This window comes from Prinia subflava, chromosome 11 (assembly GCF_021018805.1).
Source record: "Prinia subflava isolate CZ2003 ecotype Zambia chromosome 11, Cam_Psub_1.2, whole genome shotgun sequence".
NCBI classification, from domain to species: Eukaryota; Metazoa; Chordata; class Aves; order Passeriformes; family Cisticolidae; genus Prinia; species Prinia subflava.
The window spans coordinates 21,282,564-21,302,186 of record NC_086257.1 but is presented as its reverse complement, the minus strand read 5'-3'; the positions used below and the strand labels follow the sequence as shown (position 1 = coordinate 21,302,186).

Below are 19,623 nucleotides of genomic sequence, written 5' to 3'. Positions count from 1 at the left end.
GGGATGCTGCAGGGGCAGCAGAAGCCGACAGTGTCACTCAGCAGCTGCCTGATGTCTCCTACCACCCCCCTGCCTCACCCTCCAGCTCTGGTGTCTTGGTTTATTGTGTCTGTCGAGGACACAGATTGAGTCTGGAAGTTCTGAAGATGTGGAGAGCCCTCTGGCATCTGAGGAAGGAGATGAAACCTAAGAAATGGAGAAGTTAATATGTTTTCAGTTTGCAAGAGAGCTTGGAAATGCCACTGATGCTTTATTAATCTCTTCTGCCCCTGGAGGACAACAGGCAGCTGCTTCTTCCTCTCTCTGCTGAAGTTCCTTTACTGGAAGTTATAAGAGACAGGGGCAACTTAATTCTGTTGTGGAGACAGAGTGTTTTTGTCTATGCCTTTCATAATGCTTTTGGATTATTAAAACTTCTTTTTTAAAACACGACTTCTTAATCTATTTAAGAAGTGCAATTTTCTTTCTATGCTGTTTCACCCCAGCAATTTCTCTCTCCCAGGAAAACCCAAATGACTCAAGTCTAGCCATTTTTATTGCCATTCTGGGCCTTTCCCCATCATGTCTTGGCTGCTGATACAGAGCAAGGACAGAACTCAGCCCAAGGCAGGATGAAGCCCCCAAAACAAGGAGAAATGACACCAAATGACATCAAAGCCAAATGTTCTGACATGATGATCGGTTGTATTTTCAGTCCATTAATACACATTCATTTACCAGATACAAACAGAGTGGAAAGGAAAGCAATCATTAGCAGGAACAAGGATACAAAATTCAATTCCAGCAGCCTTCACAGAAGGGATATTCAGTGTCACAGCAGCACTGTCAGAAGGGAGGGACGCACGGACACCTGCGCTCACACCCCAAGTGGAAGCTCTCCTTTTGTGGATTAGTTTAGCAAGAGACATAACTAAAAAACAAAACAACTTCCCAAAACTGTGACTTTTTGACACTTTTTCTCATTTCCCTAGTGTCATGACTAGGGAAAGTTGGAATTATTTACATAGAGGAGATTTTATGAAAAGACACTGGAAGGTTAAAAATAGAATAATCACAAATACTGGAAAATACAACAAGATAGCAGGCAGGGAAAGGAAAATAGGAAAAAAAAAAGTGTCACCCCAAGAGGATCATTGCATTCAGTGGTCGATGTATGGTTGGTGGGGCAGCTCCACTTTGATACACTGAGATTCACATGCTGGCCTGGATTCACTGCCATGAAGTTCCACTCTGGGTTTAAAGCAGGTTCTGCAGAGCTGCTGGTTTCAGCAGGACCTCAGCACTGCAGCAGTGACTGCTTGTTTGAAACCATTTGCAGAATGAGTGCCACAAGCTGTGAAAGTGCATTCACATCTCGTGGGGCACCCAAGGGGTGCCAACCTCTGCTCACATCCTGCTCTGGTTTTCTTCCCCTGGGCCACCACAGCACTGCACCGTGAAAGGCTCTGCTGCTGGGGAAGGGGTCAGCTCAGCCCAGCATGGATTTGGGGCTCCACATGCAGCAGGAGAGGGAAATGGCACCATCCCACAATATTCTCATACTTGTATGGTGGGAGTGTCCCCACAAACACAGCTCTGTGCCCAGATACAACCCCCTGACTGTCCTACAGTGTACAGCTACAAAGCTTCTTACACTGAAATAACAACAGCAAACAACATCTGCACTTGATTGTACAGGGATGCTCCTTTGGAAGGAATAAAGATACTGTAAATTATTCATGGAAGAGTCCCAGCTAGGCAACACCTGCACTGAGGTTCTCCCAGGGACAGCACCAGCAAAATCATCATGTTGTGAAACTTGATCAAAAGAAAGGAAAATGGAGCATTTGGGGTTTAATGCATCAAAGCTCGCACCAGGTCAGGGGACAAACTGAGACCAAGAGACCAGAAACTGAGCTGAGCACTTCGCCTCTTCCATGGAGCACTGGAGTGGTTGTCCTATAAATTGGTTTTTAGTACAGTTCTTGCAGACGATGACATTTTATCCCTCGTTTTTTAAATCATGCATTAACTTTACAGTGAAACATTTATCCAGTCCAGTATCTATATAACAAAACACATTTTAAAATATCAGACTATTAAAATTTAAGGAAAGGAGTGTGAGTTCTCAAAGTGGAACACGTTAAGGAATAAATTAAAGGGAAAAGAAGTGTTCTACTCGGGTTGAATTACAAAATAAAGTCTGAGCCTGGGAGAAGTTCTCATTTCCTATAGTTCTAACAAATAAATGCCACAAAAAACAGTTGATGTTTCTGGGGTTGCTAGTGCTTGAATCCACATCACCTGTTCCAGCTCTGGGTGTTGTGGGTGACCCTCTCCAGTTTGAAGCCCATGCTGGTATGACAGACTAAGAAGTAATGATTGTTCAGGTGCAGAAATCAACTCTCTCGAGGTGTTCAACTTTCCAGGCTTCTTAATATAAGAAACAATCCTGTAGCTGACAGGACCCAAGGAGCCAGCTCCAAACGGCACAGCCTGGGGTGAGAATGAGCAGGGCTTTCAGCAGGAGTGGCTCCAGCCCTGCTGTCTGTTTGGAGTTCCCTGTGGAACTTGGAGTTCCAGTGCTGCTCCCACAGGGAACTTGGTGGCCCCACAAACCCCTGGGGATGCTGGGATCTCCTCCCTGTGCCCAGGCTGCTGTGCACACCCTGCTTGCATTTGCACGTTACTAAATTCCTGGTATCAGGAATTTAGCACCAACACAGGGAAGGGATGATCAGGCCAGTGCCTCTGCTCCCACACAGAACGCCCTCCCAAACAGAGAGCCAACATCAGGCCTGTCTGCTGCCTCAATAACGAAAGACCTTCCAAATTAGCACCTTTTCATACCAAATCAGTCAATGACATCTCCCTCCATGGCTCTGCTGTGCCACTGGGGACCAGCAGCTATCACACAGTGGGCTGAACGTTGTGGAGTGGTTTTTCCCCAGAGCAGCCTGGCAGAGGGGCAGTTAACACCCCTGGAGTTAGGAAGCCCCAACAATTAGCTACCTACCATTTTAAAAGACAATGTAAGGGTAATTTCACAATTATAAAAACCTTCCCTAATATGAGGATAAGGAGAGTAAGAGCACTTAGAAGGTGACAGGAGTGTTGCACTTCAAGGTTCAGTGTAGAGGTGGTGGGGTTGAACACTTCCTGACTCTGAACATGGATCTGTGTGACTGACAAGGATTCTCTGGCAGGCTGTAATTGTTTAAAGTCAGCAGTCAAACTAAAACAGATAAACACAGGAGAGAAAAGCTCTGAACCTGCACTGATGTGAAATGACAGGACACCTCTGATCTTTCTCGATTGTAAATGGTCAGGGCACACATTGCTTTGGTTCTGCGGGGGGTGACCCCGGGTCAGTTTTTTTAAGGGAAAAAAAATCAAGGGTACATTTTTATGTGCTTACAGCATGCCAGGTAAAACCATCAACCCCCTGGACTCAATCACATAAAATGCTGCACATGCACTTCCCAAAGGTGAACCAGACCATGGATGCCAGAAAGGAGCAGGAAAGGCAACTGCAACAAAATACAAGGGTAGAACAGTGGAAGCTGTAGGAATGGGCTGGATTTGGAAGAACATCTGGGGTTTGTTCCCTATTTGGGTGATGCAGCAGGTACAGAATAAGCTGGTGCCTCTTCACACGTCTGAACACAGAAGGCAATCAGCTAAAATGTCATGCCAGCTACGTTTTGAGGATAGCTAGGTGACCAGTGGGATTCTTTTCCAGTTAAAAAAAAACTGTTGGAAGAGCCAGAAAAGAAAAAAATACTCTTCTGTGAACTAAAATAAATACCAGTTCACTGGGCCTTTTGACCAAGGAGTGTTGAGCACAGGTATAATTCTGGGAAGGGATGTCTGGATGCAGGGGCAGCAGAAGAGCTCAGCCTCCCAGTCCTCCAGATCCAACTCTCCTTAAGTGTTTTCTAATGCTCTGTTTTCCCAGTGGCTGACACAGCACTGTAGACTGCCAGGAACACCTCAGGTTGGAGCTGGACATGGAATTGGGAGACATGGCCTCACTGCAGGATGGGGCATGGGGTAAGACCCAGGCTGGTGCCCACCACACGAGGCCCTAACCCAGGAACTGTAGTGTTTTTCCCAGGATGCTGGATTGAACTGCTGCTTCTCTGTACAGGGAGGTGCAAAAGAGCTTTCTTTAAAAAGAGCCCTCTTACAGCAATGGAAAACAGGAATGTGCATGCTGAGTTTTACCTCTGCTTGGGAAGACACGTCCTACACGAATGAACTCAAGGCTGTGGCTGGTTCAGTGACAAAGCAGAGCAGAGACAAGGCTTTGTCACTGCTCCCCTTCCCCCTTGCATTCACCCCATCTACAAACCCACACAGCTTGGTCTGAGCATGGTGTCAGCTTAATGGCCTTTCCTTCTTTTAAATAGGGAGAAAGGGATGGAAATGAAAGTCTACCCATATGCTGCAGGATAAATGCACAAGCAGAGTGCAGAGCTTGGTTCAGATCATGCTGGCTTTGGAGTCTCAGTCCTGTTACATGCAGTGCCTTGGTTTCCCCGGCTCTGGACACCTCAGGCTTGAGTTGGAACCTTGATCCTCTCCAGAGGAAAACAGTCACATTCAGTGGGACCAAGCTGACAGGCTGTTTGTCTGCAAAGGCCAGAAAACTCCAGTGATCTCCAGCACCTCCAGCTCCATTGAGACTGCCCTCTGCCAAGCCTGAGGGCTCCTGATTGCTCCAGCTGCAATAGGAAGAGGATTTTTCCCCCAAAGGGATGAAGAGACCAAAATGCTGATTCTGATACAGGATTGTTAGTCTGTTTCCCTTTAAGAAATGAAACATCTACACTTGGAAAACTGCAGGACAGCCCAAGGCAGCAGCAAATGGCACTTCCCAACAGGGGCAGGGCTGCACGATGTGCTCTGATGGTGTGTGGAAGGGGTGAGATGGGAACTCCAGCGAGCCAAGGTGCAGATACCCAAAGCCTGAGAAGCAGCACACGCAGCCCACGACTCCTGTGCAGCCACAGCACGATCACAGTATGAACACAACCACAGGATACAGCTGGCAGTGGTGACAACATCTATTGGGAGTCAGTTCCTGTCCTAGGAAGTGGCCTGCATCCTTTAGATGCTCAGAACATGCCTGAAGAAGTAACTCCTCCAGAGGTTAAGCTTCTCATCTGCCATAATTTCCAAGTTTTTCTGCTCTTCTTATCTGCTAGTGTCGATTTGCTTCAAGTTCCTCCACCAAAATCCTTGAGAAGGGCTTGTCAGCTTGGTGGAGAAGCTTTGTGTCTCCTTTCACTTTCCAAAATCCCACATTTTTCATTAACTTCTCTCCTGAGAACAAGACTTTAAAAGGTAAGGCAGTCTGTATCTCCTTAAGTCCAAACCTCCATGGGTACCATGGACTCCTTTGTTCCGACGGAGGGAAGCAAGTACTCTTCCTCCAGAAAACGAAAGGGGAATTGTACTAAAAACCCACGAATCTTTTTTAATTCTTCTGCTGCTTTCACGGGATCATCATTTGCTAATTTGGGCTTGTTGATGAAATCACGCAGTTGGGTTAAATTGTTCACCTGGTCACTGGGAAGGCATCGAAACACCTGATCAAAACAGAAAGAAGTCACCTGTCAGTGTAGGGGAAATGCAGCAATGCAGAGTCCCTGAGAAAGACCAAAGCATACAGTGCAAATTCCCCAGGATGGGAGGGACTGAATTAACTGCCCAGAGAACAGAGAGGGAAGAGGTTATGTGCCTGTCCTCGATGAAGCTGGAGCAGGCAGAGGGGAAGCTCCAGGGCCTTTTCTGATCACTGCAAAAGCTCATTAAAAGACAGAAGTAAAGTTTGCTTCTACTCCAGTTACACTGTGGCTAATTACAAGTAGTAACTACACCACGGCCATTCACTGGAACTACAGCTGATGCAAACACAAGGAGAAATCTGATCTGCTGCCCTCATGGGTGCTGCCACACTGAGAATGCAACAGCTCCAGTTTCTTGTTCACAACTCTTGCATCTCATTCCTTTAAAACATCTCTGAAGGTCCAACCCCAGGAGCTGGACCTGCTTTCTTTGCCCTCCCTCTACTGCTTCTCCCATTGGCATCTGCTGCCTCTGTGTGGGATGGAGGGAGGGGAAGCTGCTGTGCTCCTCACTTTATCGAAGATGGTGGCATTGCGAGCTGCCGTGGCAATCCACACCTCCTTGAAGAATTTGTCACAGACGGGATCCTGGTGTTCTGGATTGAGATCCGAGCCGCCAAGGACAACCCTGAAAAGACAAAGGGATGGTTGCTCACACAGCCTGAAGCACTGGGCACTCCCCTCTTGATAAATGCCAGGAGATAAGGAGTTTCCCTGGGGCTTGCCAAATCCCGTGTGCTCCCAGCACCCTCCCACTCCCATCCCCTGTGATAATCTGGCAGCTCTAATGCTGCTTGATTTTCTCCTTTTCCTCTGTGCAGTAACTGTCCAGATGGAAAATAGGTGGGGGGAGGAAAAAAAGGAAAAAGAAAGGGCCTTAAATGAAAAATGGCCATGCTGTGGGCCAGATGGCTGCTCCCAGCAAAGAAGTTTTTATTAAAAAGTGACACTGCCACACAAGATTGAGAGAGTATGCAAACAGGATCTGCAAGGGAAATATCAGTTGTTTCATGAGCTGTGCTACCAAAATGCTGGAGCAAAATAATTTTAAAATCAAGCTATCAAGGTGTGGGCAGGAGCAGTGTGAGGAAGGCCAGTGAAACAGCAGCAGAACCTGAGCTAAGTCCAGGCCAAGCAGAGCTAAACCTGGGCAGGCAGTGGCAGCCCCATTGGTTTGAAAGGCTGTGGGGCCAGGTTAAGGCTGAGCAAGCCTGCCCTTGGTGCCATAAAGAAAGACAGGTTTGGAAAGACAGGTGTGTGCCAGGGAAAGCTGGAGCTTCCCTTGGAATGGAGAATATAAACTTCCTCCCTCGAAATTACTATAATTTTGCTATTAAGGGGGCTTTCAGGCAAATATATGGGAATAGGAATAACAGTTCTTTACTAGGAATATTAAAAATAGAAATGTAGTACAAAAAAAAAAGAAAAAAAGAAAAAAAAAAGAAAAAGAAAAAGTAAACAAACAAAAAACCAAGAACCCCCTCAAAAACAACAGCAAAAACCCTAGAAACCCTGACAGTCAGAATAGGACCCGCCACCCTGTTGGTCAGGGCGTTTGGAGCAGCCCAAATGAAGCCTCCTGGAGTGGCAGATGTGACTGTGCTGAGCAGAGCAGAGCCTGCAGCGGGCCCTGCCGTGCCCTGCGCGGTGCCCGCACCCACCTGAAGCAGCGCAGGCGCAGCGACAGCGCGAAGCGGCCGGCGCTGTACTCCTGCCCGTCCATGAGCGAGGGGACGTGCTCGCTGTCCTGCACGATGACGGCCATCTCGCTGTCCCTCTTCCCCAGCATGCTGCGGTCGTTGATGTTGGCAGAGCCTGGGCAGGGCAGAACCAGGCACAGGCGATGTCTCCCTGCTGCTCCGGGTGCTCCTGCACGCCCTCCGTCACCCCCGCCACCCCCGGCTCCATGGGGAACCATCCACAGGTTCAGCAGGTAAAACCCCAACCTGATGCCTTAAGATTCTAGCCTTTATATTTTTCATTTCCTGTACTGCATTAGCGTGGAACTCTGAACTCCACATAGAGTGTTACTTAGTAAGCTCTCTTCACGTTTTGGTCAGATCCTTCTAAGCCTGAGAACTATGGACACCCTCTGCCTCAGGATCCAAAAAGTATAAACAGAAGTGAATCAGGTTGGGGAGCAAATTGGGAGTAAATATTCATTACCTGATGCTATAATTGGAGGATTAGCCTGATGCACAAATACACCAGACTTATATCTGTCTTAGAAACTCGTTGTCCATTTTAGGTGTAGCCCCTTGGGGAAGCTTTGTCTGCCCTTAATGTTCCTTCAATAAATATATCTGCTTTTGTAATTTTAACTTTGCCTGGCCTCTGTTTCTAGGTAAACCCGTTCCAGGCATCAACCAGGGGGCTTCCTTATTGAAACACAGACCCTGAGAGGAGTTGGAGGAGAGAAGAAAAACCCAACTAATTTTTGCAGGCTTCAACAGTTTGGAAGAAGATTAAATCACAGCCAAGCCCAGGCAAATATTTTCAAAGTTTGTTCTTTCTGCAGCTTCCCAGATGCTTCTGCTGAAGGAGCCACAGCTTTCAAAGGTCTGAACTGCATCTGGTTTGGATACCCAGTTACCTGAGGCAGGATGGGCTCTCTGGGTAAACCACAGAATGGTTTGGCTTGGAAAAGACTTTCAAGCTCCTCTCATTTTAAACTCCCTGCCATGGTCAGGGAAACCTTCCACTAGAGCAGGTTGCTGTGTCATTCAGGGGGATCTGCTGGAGACCAGCTGAGGCTTTGTGGCCCCAGACAGGTTCCTCTGTCCTACACAGACATCAGAAACCAGGGCAATTAAAACTTAAAATTAAAACTAAGAGCTGCCTCAGGCCCCCAGATGATCCCAGATGGAACAACACAACTCCTGCTGTGATATCAAACCACCTCAGAGCCACTCTGTGCACTGGAGACAGGATCTGGCCCCGGAGAAGGTGACAGAGGAGCAAACCTCACCACAGGTCATCTGAGACCACTGCTTTGAAGGGAGGGAATATTTTGAGTCTTGTAAAATCTGGTATTAAGGTATTCATTGGTAAAGTTTTTATTGCTGATAAAACAGCTCAAATAGGGCTTCTTTCAAGAAACAGGCTGAAATTCTGCTGCAGTGTAGAGCTCTGAGCCTGAACTCTCTTGTCTTTGCTTCATGTTCTCATAATAAATATGGTAAGAAAAGAGGATGAAATGATATCTATTACTCCCTATAGCATATTGTCCCATTCTTAGGAAATGGAGCTGATACATGACACATGTTGTCCAAACCTTCCAAATTTTACAGCACATTCTGTTCTTTCAGGAACAGATGACAAGTCTCACAAGTCTTCCTGCTAGAGCAGAGTTTGATACAAGACAGATGGACAATATTCCCTGCACTGGGATTCTCTTCACGGTTACACACAGATTTAAAAGATTTTTGAAAAACAAATTAAATGACAGCCCTCTGAATCCTTTCTTCCCTCTTGAAGAATTTATGAGCTTGGTTTGTGCGTCTGTTTTTTTTTTTAAACAGCAAAATATTTCTCAGGAAAGAAATGACAACATAGAAAAGCCCATGGCACTGCAGCCTGCACTGGGCACGGGGATGGGAAGGGATTGATCCAGGTATAACCCAGTGATGCAGCCCCAAACCCCTCCTGGGAGCCCTGCTCACCGATTATAACCGTGTTGTCATCAGCAATGAGCAGTTTGCTGTGCACATAGATGAGCTCCGTGACCAGTTTTCCTTCCAGCTCTGCGTATGTTCGAAGGCCACAGAATGATATGTAGTTTATCCACTTATCTCCAACTGAAAATTAAAAGACAAGAAAACTGAGGGGATGAGGGAGGTAGAAGAGAAAAAAAAAGACCTTGTTTACATGAAGATCCCTATGAGTAACAGTTCACTTTTGAGTTTTAAAAAATTATAAATGAACAGATATCAGAAATATTTTTTTTTAAAAAATAGTCTTGAAATTTTGCATGTGAGCTCACTGTGCTGCTCTGATCTACCTGCTCAGCAATTCCCACTTCAGTGAGAAATGACTCCAGTCTCCTGGGCACAGCACAATAGGTGGACTATGAGACTGTTTTTCTGCAGATCCTGCAGAAAGGAGGCTGGAAGCAGGTGTTTTGTCCATGCTCAGTATGGCAAATGTGTCCTAATGCACTTGTGTGCAGTTCAGATTTACCCCAGGACCTAGAACAAATGAGGCATTATGCACGGTCCTAGTGTTTGTGATGTGTGGGTTTTCACAGAGCTCTGATTCCCAGCAGAGCAAATTCCAGCAGGATTCCTCATGGCAAGGAAACAGCCTCCTGCTTAGGCAGGTTCTTCTCTCCACATCTGACAACTGCCAGAAACAAGCCCTGCATGGGATCCACAGGGAAGGCTGAGGGCTCTTGGCTCCCAGCAGCGTGACCCTGCTCAGGCCATCTTCCAAATAACACAATCCTGAGCAGCTGCAACTGTGCTGTGCTCCTCCCTGGGGTGCTCCCCTCCTCTGCATCGGGGCTGGAGCCTGACAAGTGGCCATGGCCTGTGTGACCCGACAGAGCTCGCCACGGGAGGATGGCCAGGAGGAGGTCACAGCTCCATCAGCCTGTACCATGTGTTGCATTATGTGTTACTGATGCATCCCTCAAACAGCAGCATCCAAAGTAAACAACACAGAGGAGAGGAATAAAGTTCTTACCCTCTGCCTTCAGCTGGCCCAGGATGGAGTTTTCCCCTCGGCACATGGTCCTGGAAAAAAGGTAGGCAGCCCTCAGCACCCCGTGGCTCCAGACAGCAGCATGTGCTGGAGCAGAACCAGGTGGGTAAATCACTAACACAGAGGCCTCTCAAACAGCAGGAGAAACAGGGTGCTTCCAGAGCACATTTTTTTTCCCAAATGACTGTTACTACATCAAAGACTGCTCATGTTCCAAAAGGAGCTTATACCAACCCACGGAGGAGCTGGGGAGCACTCTGCCTTCTAGAGCACGTGGCAATGATTGTAAATGTGTGACAGGCAGGGCTGCTATCCCCTGTGCCAGGCCTGGATGTGAAATCGTGTTAAGAAAAACATCAACACGTGCAGAACACTGGGTCAGCGAGTTTGTGTGATTATGGCTGGGCTGGAAAAGCCACAGCTGGAATTCCACTGAGAACCAACCAACCCATGGGCAATTTCCTCTGGTTGCCCTTGCAGGAGGAAGCTCAGGCACAAGGCTCAGGGGGATGTGCTACTTTCCATCTGCTTGTGTCCCCTGCCCCACTCATCCTCCTGGAGGTGCAGCAGGACCCCTGCAGGCCAGCAGACAAAGGGGATTTCACTCTGAGGGTTGCAGCAGTTTCTGCACTGTGCCCTGTCCATACCATAACATAGCAGCTTTCCAGTAAAACCATCTTGGGCCATTTTGCCTTTTTCTACATTTGCCAGCACAAGGACTACCCTGCTGCATATCAGTCCTTCCTATGAGACCTGCTAGGCTACAAGTGCCCCCCAAAACATCCACCCTGGAGCAGGGAAATCACACTGGGGAAGATGTCATTGCCTGCATGGGACCAGTGGGCAAAGCCAGGCCAAGTATCAGCCAAAAAGGCAGATTTGGAGACAAATCTTGGTCAGCAAGTCTGATTTAATCAGCTAAGTGGAAAACAAATCATAGAATGATTTGGGTTGTTGAGCCTTAAAGTTCATCTAGCTCCATTTCTAGCAGGGACACCTTCCCCAAGATCAGGCTGCCCAAAGCTCCGTCCCTGCTGGTCACTCTGATGGCAGGTGGCAGCAGTGGAGGTGTGCAGGGCTCTGTGCCAGCCTGCCTGTGGTACCTGTAGTTGAAGTGCATGATGGCCTGCAGCGCGTTCCCCCCGCCCGTCGAGATGTCCCCTTCGAAGCCGGGCAGCAGCGGGATCACCACGTACACCCGGAACCGCCTGTTCTCCCTGGAACACCACAGAGAGGGGATATCAGCCTGGGGAGGTCACATCAGCCTGGGGAGGTCACATCAGCCTGGGAAGGTCCCCTCAGTTTCACTTCCCCCGAGATGCCCGACTTGGTTCCCATCCAAGGCCACCAGACAGATTTTAAGGGAGCAAAGTGTGAAGTGCATCTCCAGTTTCAGGATATCATCACCTGCCATCAGAACTTCTGGGAGTGCTCCTTCAGGAGCAGAGGGAATAGTTCACTCTCAGCAAATAACAAAAGAAGCTAAAGGAAAAAACCCACATTTTTACTGAAATTCAGAGGCAGGCTAAGGATTTTTCAGATTGTGTTTGCCACTATAAAGTTTGTTTGGGCACCCCAATAGCCCAGTCACACTAATACTGGTGCAGACTGGTGTGGACAGCTGCCTGGCAGAGCACAGCAAAGCTGACAGAGCTATCACAGGCAGAAACCCCAAACCTAACCCAACACTCCCACTGCCTCCTGGTTTGCAGAAGACAGAAACACCACAAAAGGTGGAAAAAGTTCAGGGCACAAGCAAAACATTGGTCACTTGGGGAAGGCAAGTATGTCCTTGATACATCACAGCACCCACAAATCTCAGTTCCAGAGTTCTCCAAACCAATCCATACCCTAATCATGATCCCATTCAGAACAAAAGCTACTATTGTGGCACTGCTTGGGGCTTCTCTCAAAGCTGCCTTTGGGTTTCCACTGCTGACAAATGCCAGGTGCATCTGCTCTGAGAGCACTTTCCAGGTGCCCCTGAGTGCTGGGAATTCCCTGCTCTGTCCCCGAGGAGGAGAAGAGAAGGACGAGGGTAATGCTCCACAGAAGGATGCTGCCACTAGATGGCAAACACAGTTTAATCTGCACACAACCATTTCGAAAGCACTCTGAGGATGAGCCAGTCTGCAGTTTTTGCTAGAAGGACTCCTTCCTCGGGCAAGCCATGCCTGGGAATTTAGGGGTGTGGGAGTTGTGAAGCACTGGGGTCCCATCCGAGCTGGGAGGGAGGCAGTGAGGACCTGTGTGTCCTTCAGTGCTTCCCTCAGCTGTTCTGGGTGCTGCAGGCTGGCTCTGGTTTGCCAGCAGAGCTCAGAAACAGTTAAAGAGGCCTTACCCAGACATAAGAGACTGTGAAACCAAGTCTGTTTGTATCATGAGAAAGGTCTACCAACAAAAGCATTCCCCAAAAAGCAGCTTGTTTGTGTAAGGGCAATGTTTACTAAACTGCTTAGAGAGCCACCCATGAAAAAGAGGAAACCAAGAAAAGAACGTTATTAATAACATCAGTAGAAAATATTTAGTCTGGAAGAGTGAGAAGTATACAAGCTCACTACAGACCTTAATTTATAATTAAATGCTGGTTTCCTGGGGCAGTTTGGAAAATCAGCATCATGGTACAAACCATTTAGGTCTGAATTTACTTTTAATCTTAGGTAATGCAGAATTTGAACCTTATATTCAGTTAGAAATCGCCAACATTAAGCCAGCACAATACTGGAGTAAAGCAGAAGGGAGCATCATATCTGGAACTAGCTCATTAAGAATCTGTGTGACCCCCTTTTGTGATAGACTTTTAGGATCTGGACAGAATGACACCCCTTACATAAACTTTATTTAACAGGAAAACCTTAACAGATTACCTGGAGCATTTGCTGCTGCCTCAGTAGCATTGCTAACAGCAGGCCACTGATGCAAAGGGCCTGTGGTAGTCATTTCCCAAAGGCAGGAAAGGCAATCCAGAGTGGCTTTCCAGGGGGACATCAATCAGCACAGAGATCACAGGATCATTGAACAGTTTGGGTGCATGGGACCTTAAAGCTCTTCCAGTTCCAAAGCCCCTGCCATGGGCAGGGACACCTTTCACTATCCCAGGTTGCTCCAGCTCCATTCAACCTTGGACACTTCCAGGGATGGGGCAGCCACAGCTTCTCTGGGCACCCTGTGCCATGGCCTCACCACTCTCACTGGGAAGAATTTCTTCCCAGTATCCAATCTAATCCTCTTTCACTTCCAAGTCTTTTTCCCTTGTCCTATCACATATGTCCTTTTCCAATATCCCTCTCCAGTTCTCCTCTAGCCCCTTTAGGCACTGGAAGGTGCCTTAGGATGCTCTGTCCAGCTGCCTCTGAGCCTCAAAGCTGCAACACAAACACAGCAACAGCATTTCCAGCAGCCCTGGCACTGCTCCTCATTTACCACAGGTGACAAAATCCATCCCATCTTTTCATACTTAGCTAATTTCAATTTTTGGGGTTACTCCCTGCAGCTCACACAGATCACAGGCAACTCCACCCTGTTGTTAATGGCACGGCAGATAACACACAGGCTCTCCATGTTTCAGTAGTGCTCTTCTTTCCACAGTGCTCTGAACAAAGCCTGGCCCAGGGCAGCTCCTGTGGCCTTGCAGACCTCTCCTGCACTCTGGTGGCTGTCTCAGGTTAGGTGCCTTTACCCAAGTGGGAATTTCCAAGCTCAAGTGCAAAAAAGAGCAAAATTCCTGCAACCTTGGAGAGAGGACCTCTGGAAAAACAGACCCTGCAGAGTTCTGGACAATTACAATATGGAAAAAATAATCCATGCAAGAAAACATCTCTGTGCATGGCAAAAAAGCCCATGAGAGATGAAAGGGCAAAGTTTAGAGAGTTTCCTGTGTATCAGCTGAGCAGCAGCAGGGTACAGTTTTATACTATGAAATGTATGTCTCAAAGAGACTCCAGGGGAGCAACCTTAAGCAAGGCTGCCCAGGATCAAAGTGAAGACAAGCCACTACCTGTGGCATTAATATTAACACAGGTTAGGTGTGCTGAAGGAGGGTCTAAAACTGGATTAAATCCATCCAGGAACAAAAAATGGTCCTCTTGCAAAGACTGGAGGTGGTGAACACCCTCCAGCATGTACTAGAAAAAGTTATTCAAACAATAGCAGAACCCTGCAGTCAAATCATCAAAATGTGTTTGCTTCCCCAATTTGAAGCCGCTCCTCTCTAGAAAATTTAAATAAACCACAAATCCCAGTTCACCCTGACCACCCAGCTCCAGGCAAGTTGGCAATGGAGCAGAGGTGTCAACGAACCAGAGCACAAAAGACTTGCCTTTAAACAAGTTCCACAGTTAAAAATACATTTACATTGGGGTAAGTCCAGAAAATCACATTCTGGATGCAAAGAAACCACTCAGGAGTCTCAGTGCTGCACATGGAGGTGCTCGACCCCATCAGTTCTGGGCTGGCACAGCTACTCTCCAGCTGTGCCCACTGAGGGGTTATTTTTTGCACCACACCATGGAAATGCACCTGAATACTTCCACTGCCTCATTCAGAACAGGTTACCTGTGAGCTTTAAGAATCCTCTGAGCAATCGCATCACCGATCTTGTTCCAGACGACTTTGTCATCAGCACAGCTAATAAAAAACTGGTTCTGCAGGAAAAGCAAGCAAAGCTACTGTCAGACACTGCCAGCAACCAGCCCAAAATATTTGCATGCTTTATTTCAGACCAAGAGGAACTAAAGATAGCTGGGTTTGTGTGCCATTGGAGTGGAGGCCTTTTTTTAATTATGATTAAATGATATGTGTGTCTGTGCTTGCTTAGGGAATGAATTCATCCTTATTAATCACACTCCTTAGAAAGTTCATGTAAAGAGCAACCTAACAAGAGGCTAAAAAAAAAAAAAAAAGAAGAGGAGAAACAGCATCTCCATTCAGCCAGCACTGAGTGTCACTCTGACACAAGAGATTGCTGCAGCTGAGGGCTGCGTGGATGAAGAGCTGCCCTGTGAGAGCTGTGGGAGGTTTGGGCAGGCACAGGGGACACTGCAAAGCCACAAAGGGGACAGGGAGACTATTGCACAGGCCATGAAAGCTGCTGGCAATTTTGCAAAGAGCCTTATAAAGGAGAGGTCTACTTTTTTCCACCTCGTGGTCAAGTGGCTGTCAGGGTACACAGCCATCAGTCTGGCCTGAAGACCACTGAAGGTAATAGATCTGTGTATATGCATAAAAACTTAGGACCAAACCTCAAGAAGTAATTACCCTCCTGATGGCTACAAGCCATGCCCAGAGCATCAGGACCCTCTTGCCTCCCCTCCCTGCTGCTCACCTCTATGTAGATGTAGTGCTTGCTGTTCTCTATCACGCTGATGTAGGCTTTGTGGATGGACTCCTCGTGGTATTTAATGCCAGCAGACCAGTCAGCAGCAGAGCGGATCACCTGGAAAGCAGGAGAGACACCTTCAGCTCTGTGCAGCCAGAACAGCACCATGGCACCTGAACTATCCCAGAGGCAAAGCTCTCCCCTGGCACAGGCTTTCAGTAAATAAGTGCAACGTTTATACTGCATTTGTAATTGTGAGAAAGGTCATTCAGAAATAGTGTTCATGCTCAGCAATGTTTTGATTAAAAACAAAAGAGTCCTGTTCCATTGCTGTACTACTGCCCTCTCCCACCTGAGCAGCTCCAGATGCTTGTTCTTGCTTAAGGTTTTATGATAAACTGCTTTTAAAACAACCTAATTTTCCAAGCATTAGGGATGCACATCCCCATCAGTGATCTCCAGCACTTTAAAGGTGGTCCCTGGCTGGGACAGGGTGTTTTTCCACCAGGGAGGGTGTACAGATTCCTACAGTCAGTTTGATAACACAGGCAGTGCCTTTATCCTCAGCATTCGAGGTCATTTGTTTCTTCTGCCAAATTCTTGCACAAGCCATCCCATTTGTGATGATATAACTTCTAAAACTTTTAGTTCAGCTGCCCACATTTATTTCTTAGTTTTTACTGGAAACCCACTTTTGAAGTAGATTCCTGAAGACTGCCAGGGTGCGTCCTGCCCCTCTGTCCCACAGTTTTTGCACAAGAACACCAAACCAACATGAGAGAAAACCTCTGTCTGTGCTCTGGGCCAAGCTGAGCGAGCCCCACAGCAGTCAGCATCCCGTGCCCCCCAGCCAGAGATGCTGTGGCACCTCCTGCTCCTGCACTTTGAGTCAAAGGCAGCCACACTACGCCCCAAGTGATGCTTTCCTAGATGGAAATGTAGTTTTTAATTAAGTGTTGGCAGAGTATGTGCTTGGGAGAATAGTTACTCTTTATCAGCCTCTCTCTTTAAGAGACAAAAACATTGAAACAATAGCCTTAAAATATCTCAGTATAACCATTATACTGGAACTCAGGGCCAGCTCCATACACCACAAGACCCAGGGGCTGGAGATCTGTGAAATCTCCATTCCAGCAAAATTCTGATCTCTTGGGAATCGACCAAACCAATCCTCTCATCTCCAGAGCATCTCTGGAGGTGGCCCTCGGGGCCACTGGAATTAAACAGCAGATGACTCCTGAGCTAATTCTTTCACCTAACAGCTTTCTTCCATATCTGTTTTTCCCAGTAAAAAACAGGCCCAGCACCCCTCATAGTTTGGCTGCTCTCTGGGCCAACAGCAGGGTGCACTCTGCAGTTTCTCTAACTGAGTATATTGGGGTAACAAATGTTGGAGTGAGGGACTCAGCCTGAATACAAGGGCTGTCACAACCTTTAGCAGTGCCAAACAGCTGCCTTTGCATGCATAAACCTCTGGAAGACCATGCTGATCATTCCCAAAGGTTTTTAATCGCTCATTTGGTTTACAAAGCCAAGGCTGAGTGTTCCCAGTCATCCCAAGCTGGGCCCTGCTGAAAGAACACTGAGCAGCCCGGCAGACTGAGATCTTGAACAAAATTCCACCACTAGCATTAATAAGCGGTTACTAGCATTAATAAGAACAGAAAAAACAGTTTTTCTGGTAGAAAGCAGGCCAATTATTCCATACACAGCCTGGACTGGGTTTCACTTCCATTCTCACCAGCACAGCAATCTGGAACTGCACTTCAGAAAGTGGCAGATTGTACCTTTCTAGTGCACAGAGCTGATATTCGACTTTTTTTTTTTTTTTTTTTTTTTTTTTTGCTAGTTAACACAACAGAACCATCACTCAGGACCACCTTTTTCCAGCACCATGACTTCCCAGTGCATCATCCCCCTGCCCTTCCCTACGTTCCTCCTCACATAACTGGCACCCCAACTCACTCCACACCCTGGGCTGCCTCTACTACAGTGCCTCATCCCTCTGCCTCATACCAGACCAATGTGTCATGGCTAATTCCAAAAAGCTGGCACAGCACCACCCAAAAAGCTCCCATCAGGTACAACCTCAAATCCCCCTGCCAAGGGAAGAAGAGGTGTCAGAAAATGTTGGATAGGACAGCAGAATGAGTATAAAGTGTTTCATATTGTACCTCCTCAAAATAAAGTTGCTTTTAACAGATCTGCAGCCACAGGGACAGGACAATGCCACCAAGGCAGCATCCCCCAGGGACAAAGCTGTGGCACTCACAGACACACATACCCACACCTGGAAGTTTGCTACACAGCCCTTCCCTTATCACTGATGTTCCATCTCACACTTCTGGACACCTCTCTTTCTTGTCAAGGTATTTAAAGGTAGCTGGTTGAAATCCAGCCTGTTTCCTGGGGAGAAAAGGCCACATGCTACCCAGCAGAGCTCCTCCCATCCAGAGCTGGAGTCTCCATGCCCCTCCCTTGAGCCTCTCAATAGTTTGTCATCACTTTAACTTCTCTAACTGATACAAGGGTAATAAATGTGATGTTTGCTGAGGGCTAGTGCATAAACCCTGAACAATGCAGACTTCAAAGAGGTGAGGGCGTCAGCTGCTGCCAGAGCATTAAACTTTCATTGCATTTCCATGAGGAATGGGATGTTGCCTCACCACATCACATCTTTTGCAACACTGGCTTTGGCAGATAACTGCAAACTCTGGAGTGGAAACAGGGAGATGGAATTGTGGAAAAAAATCTGGCACTGCCTTTGGCAGATCTCTGTTTGACTCTTGCAAGAATCAATGTGCTCTTGCAAAAATCGAGTTGCTTATTGCAAGCAAAGCCCCGAAGTTCAGATAAAAGAGGATGGGAGACCATGCCTGACTCCTTTTCCTCCTTCCCAGCCTGTACCCCACAGCGTGTTTCCCACACACACTGCATTCATCCTCCCTGCCCAGGGGAAAGCCCTTGTCAGTGCTCTATCTTCCCAGAAATGCTTTTCTACTCCTCTCCTCTCACAGAGGAGAGCAAAACCAGATGGTACAATGAGGCTGGAATCTGCTGCTGACAGGTCAATGGTTTGGGCTTGCAGCAACACTGCAATCCCCACGGATCCTTTGTGTTTTCCCTTCCTCTGATCTGCCCACAGTTGAATACAGATTTGCAAACAAGGTTGGGAACAAGAAACCCAACAGCCAGGCTTTCCTCAATCATCCCACAGCCAAGGACAGTCCTGGGATGCCAGATTTCACCTTGGGGCAGTAACTTCTGCCTATAAAATCCCTACACAGTACTTAAATGGAGATAACAGGGGATTGGCTGCTGGCCAGCCAAAGGATTCAATACACAGAAGTACAAGAATATTGCTCTAGTTTTTCTGGATAAAAACTTGGTAAAAAATTTTAGGATATCTGCTTATTTCTGTACAGAACTGTACCACTGAGAGGAGATGAGAGCACCTGAGCCCTCTGATCCAAAATGAATAAGCTGGATGGACAAGAAGTTGATATTTCTGTCCCTGAAGAAAAGGAGAAGTCACACAGGGATGCCCTGATGCACACTCTGTGAGCTTCAAAAAAAGGCCATCAGGAGGGGGAGTTCAGATCCAGGCTGCAGATCCCCCCACTTCCTACAGCAGCCAAATCTGGAACCTCCGTCAGGAGGAGAGACTGAGTCACTTGTGGATTCATAGTGGGACTTCAGGGACCCTCAGGGCACTTGTGTCACCTGGGGACCACGGGAAACCAGGACAAGGTGAGCATTAGGGAGGAGACAGTCAAAATTTTACTATGTGCATGAAATCCCTGCCTTGGAGCTTGAGGAGGTCACCCAGAAATCACAACCCAACTGAAGCAGCCTGGGGGCCTGCACCCAGGCAGGGTGCCCCAGCCTGAGCAGAGGAGCCCCCCTCACTGCTTCCACCAGGCTTGGCATTGCAAATGCTCTTCCCCACCAGTTTTCTCTCATACTGAGAAGGCTGGTACATTTTAGGACAAC

General features: G+C 47.5%; 1 protein-coding gene across 3 annotated transcripts in view; it reads right to left on the bottom strand.

Annotated features, from left to right (window-relative positions):
- Window positions 1-664: 664 nt before the first annotated feature.
- The window catches only part of PLD1 (phospholipase D1), a 63,007-nt gene continuing 44,048 nt past the window's right edge, over window positions 665-19,623 (bottom strand). For all 3 annotated transcript variants that reach the window (XM_063408254.1, XM_063408256.1, XM_063408255.1), the window contains 8 exons: window positions 15,637-15,747; window positions 14,868-14,956; window positions 11,417-11,530; window positions 10,296-10,345; window positions 9,275-9,409; window positions 7,274-7,427; window positions 6,126-6,240; window positions 665-5,573 (listed from right to left, as the gene is read on the bottom strand). In XM_063408254.1, the coding sequence (XP_063264324.1) occupies window positions 5,349-5,573; window positions 6,126-6,240; window positions 7,274-7,427; window positions 9,275-9,409; window positions 10,296-10,345; window positions 11,417-11,530; window positions 14,868-14,956; window positions 15,637-15,747 (993 nt within the window). In that variant the 3' untranslated portion in view covers window positions 665-5,348. The remainder of the gene's footprint in view (window positions 5,574-6,125; window positions 6,241-7,273; window positions 7,428-9,274; window positions 9,410-10,295; window positions 10,346-11,416; window positions 11,531-14,867; window positions 14,957-15,636; window positions 15,748-19,623) is intronic.